Source organism: Talpa occidentalis, unplaced genomic scaffold, assembly GCF_014898055.3.
Source record: "Talpa occidentalis isolate TD23 unplaced genomic scaffold, MPIMG_talOcc4v2.1 talOcc4.6, whole genome shotgun sequence".
NCBI classification, from domain to species: domain Eukaryota; kingdom Metazoa; phylum Chordata; class Mammalia; order Eulipotyphla; family Talpidae; genus Talpa; species Talpa occidentalis.
This window is the reverse complement of record NW_023604972.1, coordinates 23,992,369-24,011,087: the sequence shown is the minus strand read 5'-3', so window position 1 is coordinate 24,011,087 and position 18,719 is coordinate 23,992,369. Positions and strand designations below refer to the sequence as shown.

At 37.5% G+C, this 18,719-nt stretch overlaps 1 protein-coding gene across 3 annotated transcripts in view; it reads left to right on the top strand.

The window, feature by feature from the left end:
* ATP8A1 (ATPase phospholipid transporting 8A1) overlaps positions 1-18,719 on the top strand; it is a 219,516-nt gene that overhangs the window by 150,142 nt on the left and 50,655 nt on the right. For all 3 annotated transcript variants that reach the window (XR_005128999.2, XM_037530697.2, XM_037530696.2), the window contains exons 25-26: positions 17,872-18,055; positions 18,143-18,253. Coding sequence is in view for 2 of the 3 variants with exons in the window: in XM_037530697.2 (XP_037386594.1) it covers positions 17,872-18,055; positions 18,143-18,253 (295 nt within the window). In the remaining variant the exon portion in view is untranslated. The remainder of the gene's footprint in view (positions 1-17,871; positions 18,056-18,142; positions 18,254-18,719) is intronic.

Genomic DNA, 18,719 nt, shown 5'->3' with positions numbered 1-18,719 from the left:
GCCTACTCTGTGCTGGGCATGAAGGCTGCACAGACAAGGATGAATAAAGCATCCTGCCTGCTCTCTGCTCTATCTTTCTTTTTGTTTTAAGTGGAATCACAATTGGTTTGAAAGATGTGGGAGGCCGATTTTCATCACTGCAGCTGAGCCTCATTCTTAGAGCATTGCTTAACACAGTACCTCCCACCATTCTTCAAAAAGTTGAACCACAAATTAAACAATAGCAGAGGGAGAGAAAAACTAGAGAGCAGAGTCAAGGGAGAAAAAATATGTTCTGTGCTTGTGAAATTCCCTCCCGAGATCCTTGTTCTGGATGCTCACAAGTCACATGGACCTAGGGCTCCTGCAGGCCCCAGCCCCCTGGGAGGGAATCACACTTGGCCCTGCACGTGCAGCTCTGAAACTGAACTTATAAAGATGTGTGTGGCCCCTTCCTCCCTCCATCCTGTTTTATGCATGTTTGAGGACCATGAAGGTCCCTCTGCAGACACTGAGTTTTAGTTAGAGTTACAGGGTTTTTTTTAAGTAAAATGTCTTTCCACATCTATTTTCTTCTGATTGCCTTCATACTCACTTTTTCCCATAATTTCTGTGGTTCAACTTCCGGTCTACCTTTGAAAATCCATCTAAGCCCATAATTGTATCAGTGCCACTGCCCAATTTATGTCTGTGCACCTTCTTGGCCTGGTGCCTCTTAGCATTTAGACTACTGGCCTGGCACAGACTGTCCTTTTAGCCTACTGACCTCGAGGTTTAATTTTCATGATGATATTTCTGTCACTGGTGAGGAATAGGTGGAAAATCCTGTACATCATTCTTTACAATTAAATAAAGTGTTATTCCTGGTTTGTCAGATGATTATGATCTCCCATCCTCAGGAAATTGTTTTACTCCATTATAAGAGACGCTCCAGATAAACACTGAATATTATTTCAAAAGACAGTATGGACTGTTTCCCAAATTCATTTATGTTCATTCTGGCTTTCTGGGTTTTCTCCTCAAACTACTTTCCAATGCATTTCTTGTCTATCCACACATGAAGATAATTCAGAACCTGCTCTTTTATAGGCCTGTCTTTGCCATAGCCAGCATGGACATAGAGGAGAAGGCTTTCCCATGATGGATAATGAGGCTCTCAATATTAGTTCCATCTTCAGGATTACATCAGCCACTTTCTTCCCTGACATTATCAGCATAAAGAACAGAAGGCAGTGTTTAGTGTTTGCCTAATTGACACAGTTATAAAGATGAGCGTTTTCCCTGAAGAGTCTACAGCTGAATTGAAAGAAACAGTTGTTCCCAGTCAGTAGTCATTACATCTTTTACCACGATTTTCTGAAGGGAATATTCAGAGACAGAAATAATCCCCTCACCCCTAAATTACCCAGAGCTTCGGAGTCCTGGTTTTGGTTTGCAAAGTGATGGTTGCATATTATACCAAGGTATGTAAAACTCTAGACGTAAAATGAAATCCATTTTTATCAGTCTGTCAAGTGTGTTTTTCATAGACACCACAGAGCTTTTGTTTTTACTATTGTGGGCACTTACCTATAGCCTGAGTAGTTTAATAGGAAGCTTGCATTGTGTGTTCAGCTAGTTTCTGATAAGTTTCCCTGGCTATATACATAAACTGCTCTTTTGTGGTTCTTCTTTCCTTCTATTCCCTTGTTCAAGTACACTGGTTTTTATCACTTGGTGTGATCACAGATTTGAAGAATAAAGGAAAGCTAAACTATTTCCTCCTAAAAAAAATATATACATGCAAGCACATAAAATTGAATGCATCATTTCAGGGATTTCACAGACTCCCTGAAATTCCCATGGACATTTGGTCACACAGCTACAATCAAGAGTTATTCTGCAAAACTGCAGAGCCAGCTAAATAATTCCTCATCTCAAATATTATTGCTTTATGCCTAAGGTCTAACTGATAGCAGGCATTTTAGGGCCTCCCTGGTAGTGCAGGCAGTTGAGCGCCACACTGTGAAGCTGTCTGCAGCCTCTGCAGTGCGGGTTCAATCCCTGCTGGCCGGTGAGAATCCCGCATGGCGAAGCAGACCTCTCCTGTCTTGCCCGCTGCTCCCCTCAGCAGTGTATTTTGTCAGTCTGCCTGTTCTGTTCCCCGCTCTGTCCCTGGTGAGTCCTCTCACCCTCCCGCACATCTGGCCTGTACCCCAGTTCTTATATAAAAATAAATCTTTAAAAAAAAAAGGCATTTTAGCTGGGGATTCATGAAATTCAGGTCCTAAATCTATGTCTCTGGCACTTGGGATACCTAATGGAGACTCCCTGACCTTAGTTTGACCTATAAAATCAAGAGATTGGAATATAACAATGTTTCAGATGTCTAAATCAGCTAGGAGGCAAGCTTCTCCCACACAGGAAGGTGGGATTCCCAAGTATGTGGCTAGTCATCTACCAGCTTAAAAGGCCCAACAACCTCTCACTATCTTTCCATTTTGGGACAGACCATACTTCTGCTGGACACTGGACACTTAACACTGGGAAGAGTCTTTCAACTGCTTGCATCAGCTTCACTGGGGGAGCATCCGTTTTGCCTCCTTTAATATTCCCTCCAGAAGAGAGTAGGAAGGTTGCAGTGAAGTTTGCTGTGTGCTAAATAGCATGTGGTTTCTGAGATCCTCGTCAGTTCACATAACCCAGCCTTTCAAAGAATTTTACATTTTTTCTATAGTTGTCAGTTTAGTTTAAACATATTTTGAGACTTATGTTCTGTGACAGTTGGTTGAAAATTGGCCTAGAGCCTCCAGCTTTTAGACAGTCTAGTAATCACCGTTCTTCTACATAATTTATGTACTCATGTCTTCTGAAAAGCAGAAGTTAAATTGAAGTAAGCATTTTCCCTACTTGCAACATCTCTAATCAAAGTTTTAACCCCCTTTTCGGCCATTTTCCCCGTAGTGCAGAAGAAAAACACTTGACTTCAGTGAGCACGGTCACTTGGGAGTGGCATTCCAAGAGGAACCTTTCACCTTAGTCCGATCAAGGGGTCCCCCAAGAAGCAGTCTAAAGGGACACTTTGAATACTTTCTGTCATAATGTGAGCACTTTAAATGATGGGTCAAGGCAGATCTACTTCTTGAACCTTTGGGGATCATCTTAAACCTTAAGGATTTCTCCAAGTAAATGTTCTACTTAAAGGGCAGTCATAAAGCACAAATGAAGCCAATAAATGCTCAACAGACATTCCTTTAAAGAAAAAAAAAAAATGTGAACACCGTTGGATGCCAAGCAGATGTTTGGCTTTGAAAAGACTTACAAACTGTTAATGAATGTCAACCCTATATTTGCTTCCAAGAAAATATGAATAAATGTTGGAAATTTGAAGAGAATATTTCTTTTATATATGTATGGCTAAAAGAGGACACACTGAATAAATTTTATAACTTAACAAAATGCCCATATTTTGCTTTAACATAATGAGCTGCTCAGCTCTGTCCATCTCATTTCTAGTGTACCTCTCCATGGCCATATTATAGCCTGGGAGCCACTTGTGATATTCACCACTAGGGAAGTTCATATTTGATAGTAAAATATATAAAAATATATGATAAGTCTAAAATCTATAGAATCCCATTGTAATTCAGCATTTCACAGCTTTAGGTGTGACTTAATTTGGATAAACCACACATGCACACATGTGTACTCACATACTAATTAGACCTGCAGGTTATATTATTCTGATAAACAGAGTTCACTTTTATTGGAAAGTACATAAGACCCAAGTGTACAGCTCAACAAATTTTAGTCTTTTTGCTTTTTCATCTTGCTAACTTTGAATAGGCATGTATATCTTCTAGAACTACATTCAGATTCTTTTTTTTTTTAAGATTTATTTATTTATGCATAGAAGAGCTGGGGTACAGGCCAGAGGTGTGGGGGGTGAGAGGATTCACCAGAGACAGAGTGAGGGACAGAACAGGCAGATTGACTGAAATACACTGCTGAGGGAAGCAGTAGGCGAGTCAGGGGAGGTCTGCTGCACCATGTGGGTTGTTTCCTGGTGAGCCAGGGGATCGAACTTCGTGCTGCAGTGGCTGTGGATAGCATCATAGGTTGCATCTTAACCCCTTGCACCACCAGGGAGGCCCTACATTCAAATTCTTGATGATTCTTTTCAACAATTTTAAATACAGAGCTCAGTAGATTTATACTATAGGCCTTCCTAAAGCCTTACATAAATCAGTAAATCATCACCCTAATGTGTTCTTCAGTCAGAAACAAATCCGCCTAATAGATTCCTTCCATTCTCCTTTAGTACTGTATGAAGGAATGAAAGGACTTCATTTTCCCATTTGCCAAGGACATGATATATGGAAAGCTGTGACATTTCTCTAATGTTAGTCTATTGATCCAGTTATATGGGAAAGGAAAGCAGAGTTAGTGTTGTGTGATTGGTTCTCCTTTACCAGAACAGAACCATGATGATTCTAGAGATTATCTTCTTTTTAAGAAATGGTCAGCCATTCCCACAAACAGCTAATTGAAGACTTGTGTTTTTACCCAGACTGAAGTCGCAGGAGTCAAAACCAATAGGATGTGGGGTCGTGGCTGCTAACAGCTGTAGGGCATAGAGTAAAGAGAAAGGAAAGACGAACCCTAGTAGAAAGTTGGTGGGAGAAACAAAAGGTATATTCCCCTGGGAGCAAGCAGTCATAGAAACAAAAAATGGATATAAAATGGGGATCTTTAAGTTGAGGCATGAAAAAGGGGGTGGTTTTGTGTAGCATCATCCCATAGGAAAAGAGAATTTCATAGAGCAAGGATGTGTAAACTTGTCAGTAAAGGTACAGAGAATACTTTAGATTTTGAGGGCTATACAGCCCCTGTCACAATGACTCAACTCTGCCCTTGAGCATAAAAGCAGCTCCTAACAATATGGAAATGATGGGCATGGCTGTGTTAAAAACCAGCATCTTCCTGGCTCAGTCCTTGGGGCCATTGTGGATGGATCCCTATTATGGAATGAATGATAAAAGTGGATTCTGACAGAACGTTCCCAGGATGTTGATAGTGTTCACCATAAGTTCCCTTGTCTGTAATTTCCAGACTCTTCTTTTATTGAAAACAGACATTTGCAGATTTCTTCTCACCTGGCATGTTTCCCTGTCTCCATGATTCCTCAGAAATGACTGACATTCTTTGTGGTGATAGCTGCACAGTCTCACAGCTCCATTAAATTTCTCTATAACCTTGAATTCAAGCAAACCTCTAAATGTGTGAATTCCTAGTGCAAACTTGAATTATTTAAAAAAAAAACCTTAAAATGTGAATATTTCCAAAAATCATTCTGTTTTAAAATGAGGTGTTAACAGGTATCTCCACAGAGATCTGTGAAGAACCTGGAACCACAAGCAGGTTCCTGCTCTGTTGCCACAATACCATCCCTCTGTTCTAGGCAAGAGCCAGCAGAGTGCTAGCAAAGGAACTAGGCAGGAAGACAAGTGAGCCCCTTCTCCCTAGACTGGAAGCATCTTAAACTAAAGCAATCTCTTTATTATTTAGATTTTAATTTAGCTTTTGTGCTCATCCCCCAGTCTCTTTCTCTTCATTCCACCTTATGAATACATTCTCAAGTAGTAAATTTGTTCTCATCCATCTGCCATACTTTATTTGTATGTCTGTATAACTAAAATAATTACTGTTGTTTTATGTGTGTTGGCTTGAGGAATAGATATATACTAAAAGTGATATTCCATGAAAATTGTGTTGCATTTTTAATTTATCCACATGGTTTGAAACCTGATTATGTAAGATATGTTTATTCTCACCACTACTTATTAGTTTTAATGCATATATATTATTTTGTATATTCCTAGAGTTGGCTCTAAATCTTTATTGCCATGGAAATTGCTGAAATGAATATCCTCTATATATATATGCCTGAAAGTGTTTTTCTAGGATGCTTACTTAGGATTGGAAATGCTTGGCCATTGGGCTACCTGTTTATTTCATTTCAATCAGAACTGCCACATCATTCCAAAATAGCTGCACTTGTGTCTATTCCTAGATCCAGATAGGACAGTTATTGTTTCCCAACCTTAATACCAATAATTGACATTCTTTAATTTATAACTTTGCCAATTTGATGGTTGAAAAGTGGTAACTTGTTTTGATTTTCATTTCTCTGATTACTAGGGAGGTTGAGCAATTCCACAGAACTATTTACTTCTCTAGATTTCTGCTTTGGGAATTTGTTCATTCATTCAACAAGTATTTTTCAAGCACCTCCTATGTGTGAGATACATAAAATTCTATAAATAGAACAGTGACCTACAGGAAAAAACTAATCTGTGCCTCCACATCATAACTATTCCATAAAATTCATAAATACACACATTCAAAGAACAGTAGTTGTGTGTGTATACCTGGTAACAATCCATATATTCCATATCAGACAGACTTAAAACCCTTGGAAACAGTTGCTATGAAGAAAAATCACATTGAATATAGAAGTGTTAAACTTTCAGGTTTCCTATTTTTTTTTTTGTTTATGTCAATAACTCTGTGTATTCTAAATACTGGTTCTTTGTCGATTATGGAATAGCAAATATCTTCTAACCTGGCTCCCTTCTTAATTAAGACTGTGTTATTTTTCCTTTAAAAGATAGCATTACTTGAAACTGTCAAATTCCTTTAATTTTTCCCCTATATTTATTTTCCTTTTTGATAGTAAGATCTTCCCACTTAAAAGATAGTCTGTTTTCTTCTAAGTTTATAGTATTGTTTTTCATGTAGACCTTCAATCCTTATGAAGTTTAGTTTTATATATAGTATAAAGGAGAAGGGATTCAGTATTACTCATTTCTGCATAGTGAGAGACTTCTCATACCACTTACTAAGCAGTACATCCTTTGCACTCAGCTTGTTGCCATATGCTGTATACTCAGGCACTGAAGTCAGATTTGCCAGAATCTAAGTCCAGGTTCCATCTCTTGTAGCTGAGTAATAAGTTGCTTAATGCCTCCAGCTTCCATTTCTTCATCTTTGAAACAGAAATAAAAAATAATTGTTCTCATAGCACTGTGTGAAATAAATGTAATAATATATCTACTCAACAAACTAGTGTCTATTATTAAAACTTGTGTTACTCTTAGCATGCTTTCAAATTTTTTATATGACCTAATTGAATATTTCTAGAATAAGAAAGTTTTCTCTTTGACTACTTTAATTATAATTCTAATTTTTTTCCTGGTATTATAGTTGCTAACCTGGCTATCCATTTTTCATAGGTCCTTTTTCCCCTCTAAAACCTTATGTTCAATTCTGGGCCTCCCTGGTGGCGCAGCGGTTGAGTGTTGGGCTGCAAAGCTGCCTGCAGCCTCTGCAGCGCTGGTTCGATCCCTGGCCACCGAGTGAGGGTCCCACATGGTGTGCAGACCTCTCCTGCCGCACCCACTGCTCCCCTCAGCAGTGTATTTTGGTCCTTCTGCCTGCTCTGCTCCCCGCTCTGGCTCTGGTGAATTCTCTCGCCCTCCCATGCTTCTGACTGTACCCAGTGCTTGTATTAATAAATAAATAAATCTTTAAAAAGAAAAAAAAAAGAAAAGAAAAAGACTTTTAAAAAAAAAATCCAACCTGATAATCTCTCTCTCATTCCATAAATTTAAGCCCTTTATATTTATTCAAATTATTACTGTATTAAGCTTCATTTCTTTCATTTTATTTTGTTTTATTATGCTTTTTGCATTTTTTTCCCCTTTCTGTGTGAAAATTAGATTTTCCTTTGCTGGTTTAAATACTTTGCATATAACATCTGTTCTATGTCTATTTGTTTCTAAAATTTTAATAACCAAATGTGTGCTTATTTTCCCCTCTCATTGTCTATATGCATTAATATGTCTGCTACCCCTACCCCTACTCCCCTTAGAGAGATAAGAACTTAAGATACTAATTTGTGTATCCAATGTCAGTCAAATCTTGCTTCTTAGTATTTTTTTCTCTCTCCAGAAGCTTTTAGAAGTTTTTCTTAATTTAACCATAATGTGTTTAATGGTAGTTTTTTTTCCTGATATTTCTTTTGGGCATTATATGAACTTTCTTAATCTAAGGATATTTGTCTTTAATTCTGGGAAATTATTAATCATTTATTATTTTTTCTCCCTGTTATTCTCTTCTCACACACTTCTGTTACTCCATTTCTTCTCATTTTTTTCACACTAGTTCCTTTTACTTCCTGTTATCTTCTGGGACAATTCTTTAACTTAAAACTTTCAAAATCTTTCCTATGTACTACTCAATATGCTATTAGCTTCTTTATTTTAGCAGTTATATTTTTATTTGATTTATTTTGTCCATCATTGTGACTGCTTGTTCTGGTTTCATAGTTCCAGTATCTTCCATATCTTCCCAAGTTTTCTTTTTAATCATGTCTTTTAAATTCTTGTTATATCTACTTTCAATAGTTCTACTTTTTTGTAAATTGTTTTTTTGTGTGTGTGTGTGTGTGTGTGTGTGTGCTTATGATCTTCTCCTGCTTAAATGTTTTCCCTGTGAGAGCATTTTTCCTCATATCCCTAATAGACAATACTGTCTCCTTGGGTAAAATATGAAAGCTAGGTTCTAACTTGGTATAAATTTAGAGATAGGACTCAATCTGAGCTTAATAAATTCCTATTTCTCCCTAGTTCCTTTACACAAGCATCTTTTTATTAGAGGCAGCCACATCCAATTATATGAGTAAGATAACACTCAGAACTCCTATGTCATTGTCACCTGTCCCTGCCTGGCTCCATGCTTCAAAGTTGACCAGAAAGCTTTGACTTTTTTATTCCATGGCATGAAGTGGGAATTTTCTTGGGGTGCTACCTTTAGGGCTTTGGGAATACTAGAATTGGGTGTTTTGTTTTTCTAAGCACATTTTTGGGGAATTTTGAGTTTCCACAAGTACCAAACCTAAACTGAAGTTTACAATTGCACTGAGATATGCCCTTAGCTCTATCCATTGCAGCCTCACCCTCCTCACACTGGTCAGCCTGGTCTTGCACAGGGCAACATGGAAAGAGAAGGCACAGCTGGAAGGCTTCACCATCCTGATTGTGCATCCGTGGTTCCTGGCACTGACTCTCTCCCTCTATGCCATTTACCTCCTAACAGTTATCCACCACAGCCTGTCTCCCCAAAGGTTTCTCACAGATTTTGCATGAGTTGCTAATGGTGATGCTGAAATTTACAGAATTTCTTGTTATAACCCCTGGCATCTTCATGATATGATTCCAATTCCTGTCAAGAGACTGTGCTGCCATGTGTTCCATCTTCTAGGTATTTCTAATTAGGATGAGAAGAGGTTCCTTGGGGAAACACAGGAGTAAATTTTAAAAAATGGGAAAGAAAGAAAGACAATGTGATATTCTGTCAACCTGTAGAAGCTTCAGTTCTTCCTTGCCTACCTAGATCATGGGAAAAGGAAAGAGAGCCAGTTCCCTTGTGGGCTATAACTGGATGTTGGGGGTTGGAAGAGGTAGAGGTCTTACCATTTTGAGAGCAAGGTCACAAAACTAGGGGAAGCTAGAAAGAGGTTGTTCTCTAGCTCTTGGGTAGACCTGCTTTCCATGCACCAGGCTCCTTCGAAAGAGATGTTCCATGTAGGAGAAATTCTCTCTCTCTCTCTCTCTCTCTCTCTCTCTCTCTCTCTCTCTCTCTCTCTCTCCCCCCCACCCCACTTGTCTCCTTGGAGTAAAAATCCATAGGCAGATCACTGTTATATAGGCTCTTCATATTGCATTCCTGGGACAGAAGCTCAATAAAAATCCTTAATTTTCAGAACAGAAAGAGGGTTCTAAGAGCTACTGTGTTCTATTTTCTTCCCTTCTATTCTCCCATAGAAATTTTATTATATACTAAAAGGATCACTAAGGACTCAATGAACAAGTGACATCAAATGTACTTCCTTAACTCCGCATTCCTTTCCAACCTCAGTTCTAACTTTTCAGTCAGTATCTTGAATGATTTCACTAGGATATCCCACTGAATTCAGAACATTTAGACCTACTCTGAGGGCCTCCCTAATGGCGTAAGGGGTTAGGATGCAACCAATGAAGCTGTCTGCAGCCTCTGCAGCATGGGCTTGATCCACAGCCGGCCAGGGAGCTACCCACATGGCGCAGCAGACCTCTCCTGACTTGCCCACTGCTACCCTCAGCAGTGTGCTTCGGTCAGTCTGCCTGTTCTGTCCCCCACTCTGTCTCTGGTGAATCCTCTCACCCCCCACATCTCTGGCCTGTACCCCAGCTCTTATATTCATGAATAAATCTTTTAAAAAATAGAAGTATGCTGATAATTTTTCTCTATAAATCCCTCTTGTACTTATTCCCCCACAGATCAGAAAAGCAGAAATATTTTTAAATCTCACTATGGTACTTTTTCATCAGTCTGTCTTTAATACAAAAGGGAAAAAGAAATTGCAAGCTGGGAGAACTGTGAATGATTATAAGTTAGGTTTTTTATTTATTTATTGATGCACTGGGTACAGTCACATAAGAAAATTACAGGAGTTTCAAGTGCACAGTATAGCAGAATAACTCAATATATATACATATTTTATAAAACATTCACCACAGTAAGTGTAGTTATCATCCATCACCATATAACTATATTTTCTTGTGAACAGAACTTTTTTAAGATCTCTTTTAGCAATTTTCAAATATGCAGTATCATATTATTAAAGTCACCATATTATATATTACATTCCCTTAACTTATTTTATATATAGAAGTTTGTACCTTTTGATCCCCTTCACCCATATTCCCCACCCCCACACCTTAGACAGTCACCAATCTGTTCTTTGTATGTTTAAATTCGGTTATTTTGTTTGTTTGGTTGGTTGGTTAGTTTTTTTGTTGCACATATATATGACATCATTTAATGTTGTCTTTCTCTGACTGCTTTATTTCACTTGCCATACTGTCCCCAAGGTAGATCCATGTTGTTGCAAATGGCAATATTTTCTTCTTTATTATAACTGAATAACATTCCTACCTTTTATGTTTGTTTAGACTATCATTTCCCTAGATATCTAAATTCAAAACCTCAGTCTGTAGTCCCACTTTCATTGAAACCTACCACCCACCCATATGTCCTTTCATTTTCCTTGCCCTTATCCTAGATAACATTCAGATGCATAGGGTAGATATCTGTCTCTATCTAGAGATGTTGATATATGATTATATATAAAATAGATCTCTCTGTCTCTCTCTTCCTCATTAGAATCATTCCAATTCAATTTAATATTTTTGCAGTACAGTTTCATGCTATTTTTTTTTACTCAAAAATTTTAAACATTTTTGTTTACTCCTAACCTTACTGTGACTCATGGTATGGCTCTAACCCATTCTGAATATACCTACTATCTCTTAAAAAACTAATAATTTGTTGCCTATTGTTCCCTCTTGGAGACTTCAGTACCCATTATATTGGGTATTACATTCAATACCCACTACCCCTCTATACTCTAGACACAGAGCAATTAAGCAGACTTTGCCCCTTCACAGCAGTCAAAAATGAATGTAAGTTGTAATGTTAGTCTCATGGGATAATGAATTCACTTCCACTACCATTTTTAATCCTACTTCTCTGTATTTTTAATGAATACAGAGGAAACTTTTCTGGTGTGAATACTGTAAAAAGATTTCTAATGGGAGGATTTTTCCTTTTTAGTGTCTTCTATAAGTTACATTTGCCCATTAGTTCTTGGCATACCTCTGCACACCACATGCTATACACTGCTGTTATGACTGAGCACTAAAATACTATCTGAACCATTGAAATGGAAAATAATAGTAGTTTATCTAGAACAATATCAATTCCATGAAAGAGAAGCTTTGCAGCTAAAATGCATTGAAATTGGAGATATTTTTAAAGTTACTTTCCTTTTTGTTCTTTGGGAAAGCTATCTGTGTTTATTTCTGTAAACTCAATCCTTTTGTTATAAGGTCCGCTTGATGCCTCTGATTACATAGTGTATCAACAGATGTTGCTCTGGGAGGGCAGGAAAGCACTCACTCATTAATCATTTGAATAACACAGTTCTGTTACCTAGAAGTGGTGGAATGTTTCATTATGTGCCACATGCTAAGTATCATTTTTTGGATTTGCTGTATAGGCAGCTGTTTTCATTCCAGTAACAAATTGATGGTGATTTTCTAGAAGTGTTATAGTATTTATGTAATTCTGGTACATATAACAGATTCTTTTGCCACATTTTTTTGCCAAATTTGCCAAATTTACTTCTCAACTCAAAACTTTATAAATGAGGCTAACAAAATTTAGTTCAAAGAAGAGGCAATAAGATCTCTTAATTTTTCTCTTTTTTTATCATTTATTAGTTAGCCAAATAAGACTCAATGGGGAATAGACTAATATTAACAAAGAAAAATATTAGGAAGTTTGTTGCAAAAGAAACTACAGTAGATCCCCATTAATATTTCTGACCTCTGAATAGTCACTGGGAACAGCCCTCAAACTTAGTAATACAAGGGCCTATAAATGCAGAATCACTATGAAAAACACTTCAGGATAATTAAGAAATACAGTATTTCTCTTTGTTCTTAATTTTTTCTCCAGATTTGTGTTTTAAAGGCAACTTTGCAGTCACTTCTAACTTTACAGCCTAAGTATTTGAGATAATAGTATCAGTGCAATTTTTAGTATATGTAAATGTGAGGTTTTTTAGGTTATTAACCTCAAAACACAATGGTTAGATAAAGTATTGTACCCCTTTTGGATATCTATAAAAAGTCCCTTAAGTTATTCTTTATTATGTGTCTGTGTATATGTACACATATAATCTCTATCCATATTACATTCAAAGGTGATTCATTTAGCTAATCCCATTAAAAGAGTGCAAAATGAGGCTCATATAAGATGGGCCACCCTATATAATTTCTAGCTTAAATGGTAAAAATTTAGTACTCTGATCTAATGTTCACAGGGCAGGGAGAGTTACTACATAGCAAATAAGGAAAATAATGAATAACATGTGCAGAAACTACAGCCAAAATAATAGCGGAAAAGCATATTGCACACAGCAACTGCTAGGTTGTATCACAAAGGACCACCCTCTGTGGAGCCATGGGGAAGAAAACCGGACTTTGACGGCACATGCTGAAACCATGTAGTCTTTTCCATAGAGACTGACTCCTCCCAGAGAAGAAGGAGCAAGAGTAGAAGAGAGCTGTGAACACTGTAAATCCTGATACAGATTCTTGGGTGGTAAAAAATATTTATCGGTTACAAAACAAAAGACTGCTTTTATGATGCTTCTGAATTATACTTTGGATCACTATTGCTATTTGTACAATTTAGGCCTTAGATACTCTCCTCTGTGGATGTGTGTGTTTGGATAGCTTGGAAGAATTCGCTTGTATGTTAAGGTTGTCTAGACTACTATGAGATTGCACAAAACAGAAGCAAGTGTACAAGTCGAGAAAGTAAATAAATTCTAAGAGTCAAGTAGGTAACCTTTTTATGAGGTGGCAACAAAACAACAGAAAGGTATATAGTCTACAGAATTTTTAGCATGAAATTACGGAAATTTAAGCTATGCTTATTTCTTTTACCAGACATGAGCTCTCCTCACTGACACAACATCAGATTCTGAGTCATCAAGGAAGCTTCTTCCAAGCCATAGTCATTTCTATACCCTCTAAAATTATTCATCACTGGCAGTTACAAGATATTAATTTTTAAGACATTTGAAATGAGTGTAACATGAAGCTTTCTGATATTATTTTGTTGTCCTGTAACCTGCTTATAACAAGCAGCATTTTTTAAATGGATTATGAAAAAAGAGTACAGGGTCTTTTAATATGATTTCAGTTATCTAACCTGAATCCCCTTAAACCACATTCCCTCCCTAAGACATGCTGCTGACACCCACCGGCAGCACATGCCCACAGCTGGAAGGACATGCTTTAGGATATGCCACACTTTTACTTCCATGGTCCTTCTTGGTGCTTTGGTGGCAATTAGTAAATGCACTGCTTCTTCCCAGATCTATTTGATGCTGTTGTACTTCTTAAAGTCATCATCATTTAGTTAAAAATTTCATAAGTCATGACATAAGCCAGTCCAAAATGTTGCTAGGAAAACCAGGTATACATATTCTTGAAGACTTTTTGAATTGCTAAAAAACTTGCTGTTGAATTTAGGGTGAATCAATAATAATAAACTGGAGTAGAGGATATCATTCCACTCTAGTCTCCATCTCCACGTTATTGAAAAAAACCATGGTTTGTGCCTCCTGGGGATGTTTCTGCAACAAAAACATGCAGAATTTCAAACAGACTCCCTAGCTGAAATTAGTCAGAAGGAAAAAGATAAATGCCAGTGGTCTTACTTATATATGGAATATAGAGAAACCAAACAAAAGGTCAATAAAAAGTCAAAACTAAGAAGTTGGGCCTTCCCTGTTGCGCAGCGGTTGAGCGCTGGGTTGTGAAGCTGCCTGCAGCCTCTGCAGTACCGGTTCGATCCCCAGATGCCAGCAAGGGTCCCACATGGCGCACAGACCTCTCCTGCCGCCCACTGCTCCCCTCAGCAGTGTACTTTGTCACTCTGCCTGTTCTGCTCTCCACTCTGGCTCTGGTGAATTCTCTCACCCTCCCGCGCTTTTAATTGTACCCAGTGCTTGTATAAATAAATAAATAAATCTTAAAAAAAAAAAAAAAGGCATACAGCAAAGGAGGGGCCAGGAGCGGGGCAAAATGGGAGGGAAGAACACTCGGGAATATGGTGATGGTTCACGGGTGACATGGTGGCAGGAGAACTATGGGGGACTACAACAATGTAAGAAAAAAATTAATTAAAAAATTTAAAAAGTTGTATACATGAGAAATATTTTATACAAAAAAAATGATACAGATAAAGAAGAAAAGAAAAGCAGATTCCTATGCAAAGTAATGGTTTTTGCCCTGCATCCCAAGTTTGTACATTATATTTTAAGTTAAATGTTTTAGGTGTCTATGCTAAATTTCTTAGGGATCTCTATCTGACATCTTTGTTTAGCAACCAACTGCTATTTCAAACCCATCAGAAGAAAAGGGGTTTTCATTATTTCCTGAATCTTCTTCCAAATAAGTTGTCTACTTTACTTGATAATGGACATGGATGTCCTTGCTAGAAGCCACCACAGTGTGATTTGGGAATGTCTCTCACATATCATCTTATTTTTATTAAGCAGGCACTGTTCTTGCCAAGGGGGTTGGCACTCTGTTTTTCACACCTGAATCAACCACATTCTTGGCCAGTTTTAATTTGAGAGTATTGAAAAGTGTGTCAAGCAGAAAACACAGTGCTGGTTCTAATAGCCATGAGGAAAGAAGCCCTGTTTAATCCAGCTCTTTTCTGATGCTTCTTTAAATCACTAACATCAGCTCACCATGCAGCGATTTCTCCTTTATTACATATTCAGCTTATGAAAAAAAATTACCACTGTTACCTAGTTCTGTTGATCCCATGATGTGACTTCACGGTATGCTTGTATTGTGAGCCTACTAAGCTGTGAAGAGAGCTGGGTAAATGTTTTTAAATGCTTCTTTCCTCTTACACCCATTGCCCATTTGTTTTGTAGATCACTTCTTTGCAAGCCTTCTTTTTTGACATTTACTAAATGATTGCAACAGTCTATTTTTAAAACATGGGCCTAGAACCATGTTATATTAATCTGATCAGAAAAATTAAATCAAATGAAAATTGCTTAGAAGAAAAATAGGGACTAACAATGAGAAAAACTGTGAGTGGCCCAATATGCATCCATTCCCTTGCTATATTTGCGGTGGTGGTATTTTATACTATTGCCAGACTTTGAAAGGAAATCCAAAAAATTAAAAATAGTTCCTTTGTGTAGCAACCATTTACTCAATACCTAGTCTGGATCAGCGCTGGGAATACAAAGCTGAGGAAACATTCACTCTGTAAGCAACTCACAGTCCAAGGCAATGATTCTCAAACTTGAAATAAAAACTGGAGCTGTTCTGGCCTTAGCCTCTCAGAAGGGCCTTCTAAAGGCACCTAATTTGCTCAGAATAACCGTTGCTAGGAATTTCTCCTAAGAAATAATCATCAGAAAAATTTGCGAATATATATTGTTTCTTTCAGAATAACAATCTTCATCTTTAAATACATGATTTATCAAAGGCTAATACTAGAAACCTACTCTGCTTAACCTTGTAAAGAATTTAGCCCTGATTTTTTTTCTTTTCCACTGACATTGTGTGTCTTCATTATTTCTTTTTTTTTAAATAAATTTTATTTTTATATTCCCCATACAATTGCAATCCCCTTATTTTGACCCCAATCCCTCCCCTCCCCACCCCCACCACCCATAGAGTGTCTCTGGTTCATAGTTGTTTGTTGATTTTGATTTTCACTTTCTTATAGTTATTCATTTTCCTGCTCCCTTATTTAAGTTTTCTAGATTCCTGCTATGAGTGAGACCATCCTGTATTTTTCTTTTTCTTTCTGGCTTATTTCGCTGAGCATGATCCCTTCCAGCGCCATCCATGTTGCTGCAAATTGCATGTGCTTATCTTTTTTGAATGCTGAGTAATATTCCATGGTGTATATGTACCACATCTTCTTGATCCAGTCATCTATTTTTGGGCATTTGGATTGTTTCCAAAGCTTAGCTATTGTAAACAGTGCTGCTATAAATTTATTATTTCTTAATATGTAATTATTATCTTAATAGTTTACCAAGCTCACCATTTAGTTTTCCCATATTTCTCTTTAATCACCAGTATGGTATAAACGATATCTTAAGTTGATAGCATTTTCTTTGAACCAACCTGCCACTGTCATGGGGCTTCTTTCTTCACTGACTATTTTTTTTTTTAAGATTTATTTTTATTTATTTATACAAGCACTGGGTACAGAAGCGTGGGAGGGTGCGAGAATTCACCAGAGCCAGAGCGGGGAGCAGAGCAGGCAGAAGGACCAAAGAACACTGCTGAGGGGAGCAGCGGGCGGCAGGAGAGGTCTGAGCGCCATGTGGGACCCTCCTCTGGTGGCCGGGGAGCAGCCGGGGATTGAACCGGCGCTGCAGAGGCTGCAGGCAGCTTTGCAACCCAGCGCTCAACCACTGTGCCACCAGGGAGGCCCGTTCGCTGACTATTTTTTATAAGTCTCTGACAAGCTGCTCCAAAGTTAAAATCAAATATAATTTTAGTACCGATACCGGTGCCCTCTGTTCTTGATCCCAATTTATATAAAAGGTTTTTTGATTCCACGTGGCCATTAGTCAGTAGGTTTGGAAGGAAATTGAGGCACATGAAATATATTATCAACTGCTTAGTATTTAGTTGGCTCACCATGATGTCTGCCAACTTGCCGGGAGGTTAGTCAACCCCCTACTTTTAAGTAGAGGTTTAAGTTGTTCTAATCATATAGCGTGTATCTAAAATCATCTTGCATAGGCTCAAACCTTTTGCTTTCCAGGTATGAGGATTTAGTTAGTACTTGGATTACCATTCAGCAGCCTTTCTGACCTTTTTCATTCAAATGTAATGAGTTAGAAATTCTTAGGTTGTTATGAATTAATGAAATTCTGAACTCAAATGTTATTTCTTGAACATATATATGCAAACATCCTGGTAAACTGTGCTTCCAAGGCATGGCAGTATCTATCATGTTATCTGAAGGTTTGCTTTTATCACTTCAATTTTATCTTCCCCTTAAGGCGACAACCAGATTAACAGAAAATTAAACACTGGCCAACCTAAGGCTTTTCCATAATGGTTCTTCATAGTCCTCTTCATCTGGATTTTCTACTGCTTTTATCCTTCAAGACAATGACATTTCAAAATTTCTTTTCCCCAGATGATAGAGGTCATTGATCATTTGTTCTAATTTAAGGGTTTCTCCTCTTCAAAAATCTGAAGTCGTTGAGATGGTTAAGAAACAAGTCAAAGTCATAACGCTTGCGATTGGTGATGGAGCAAATGATGTCAGCATGATCCAGACGGCGCATGTTGGCGTTGGTATAAGCGGCAATGAAGGCCTTCAGGCGGCTAATTCTTCTGATTACTCCATCGCTCAGGTAAAGCTTCATTTCTACAAAACACCTCATTCAGTCAGCTGACACTAGGAAGAGGAAAATACTAATCTTTTTCCACTTTTATTTTAGTTCAAATATTTGAAGAATTTATTGATGGTTCATGGTGCCTGGAACTATAACAGAGTCTCCAAGTGCATTCTGTATTGCTTCTACAAGAATATAGTCCTCTATATTATTGAGGTAATTGCGGTTAAGTTTAAAATCCTTCTTACGGTCATTTCCATATGTGACATTTAAAGCCATTTTCTTCGTGAGGGGAGGAAGGTGAAGGGGGATAAGAAATTTTCTTTATGAAAATATTTTTATCATTTCTTTTCATCATTTTCATTCACTCTTCATTTGCCTATGTTTTATAACTTCTAAACAGACTAAATCAAAAAGTTTCACAGTCATGGAGAATAAATAATGTTTAAATTCTTGTTAAAAGTGATATATTACTTCAGTAAAAAATGTTGAATTAAAATTGCTAATGAGATAACATTTTCTTTTAAATGTTTAAAAGGACTACAAACTACATAGCATTTTTTAATAATAGTCAAAAACAGGGGAGAAAATAATGCACTATTGATGTGTGTCGGGGCTATATTTAAAAAGGAAAGTAAGAGGATGATAGACAAGTGAGGATAGCAATTCAAAGGAGTAGAAT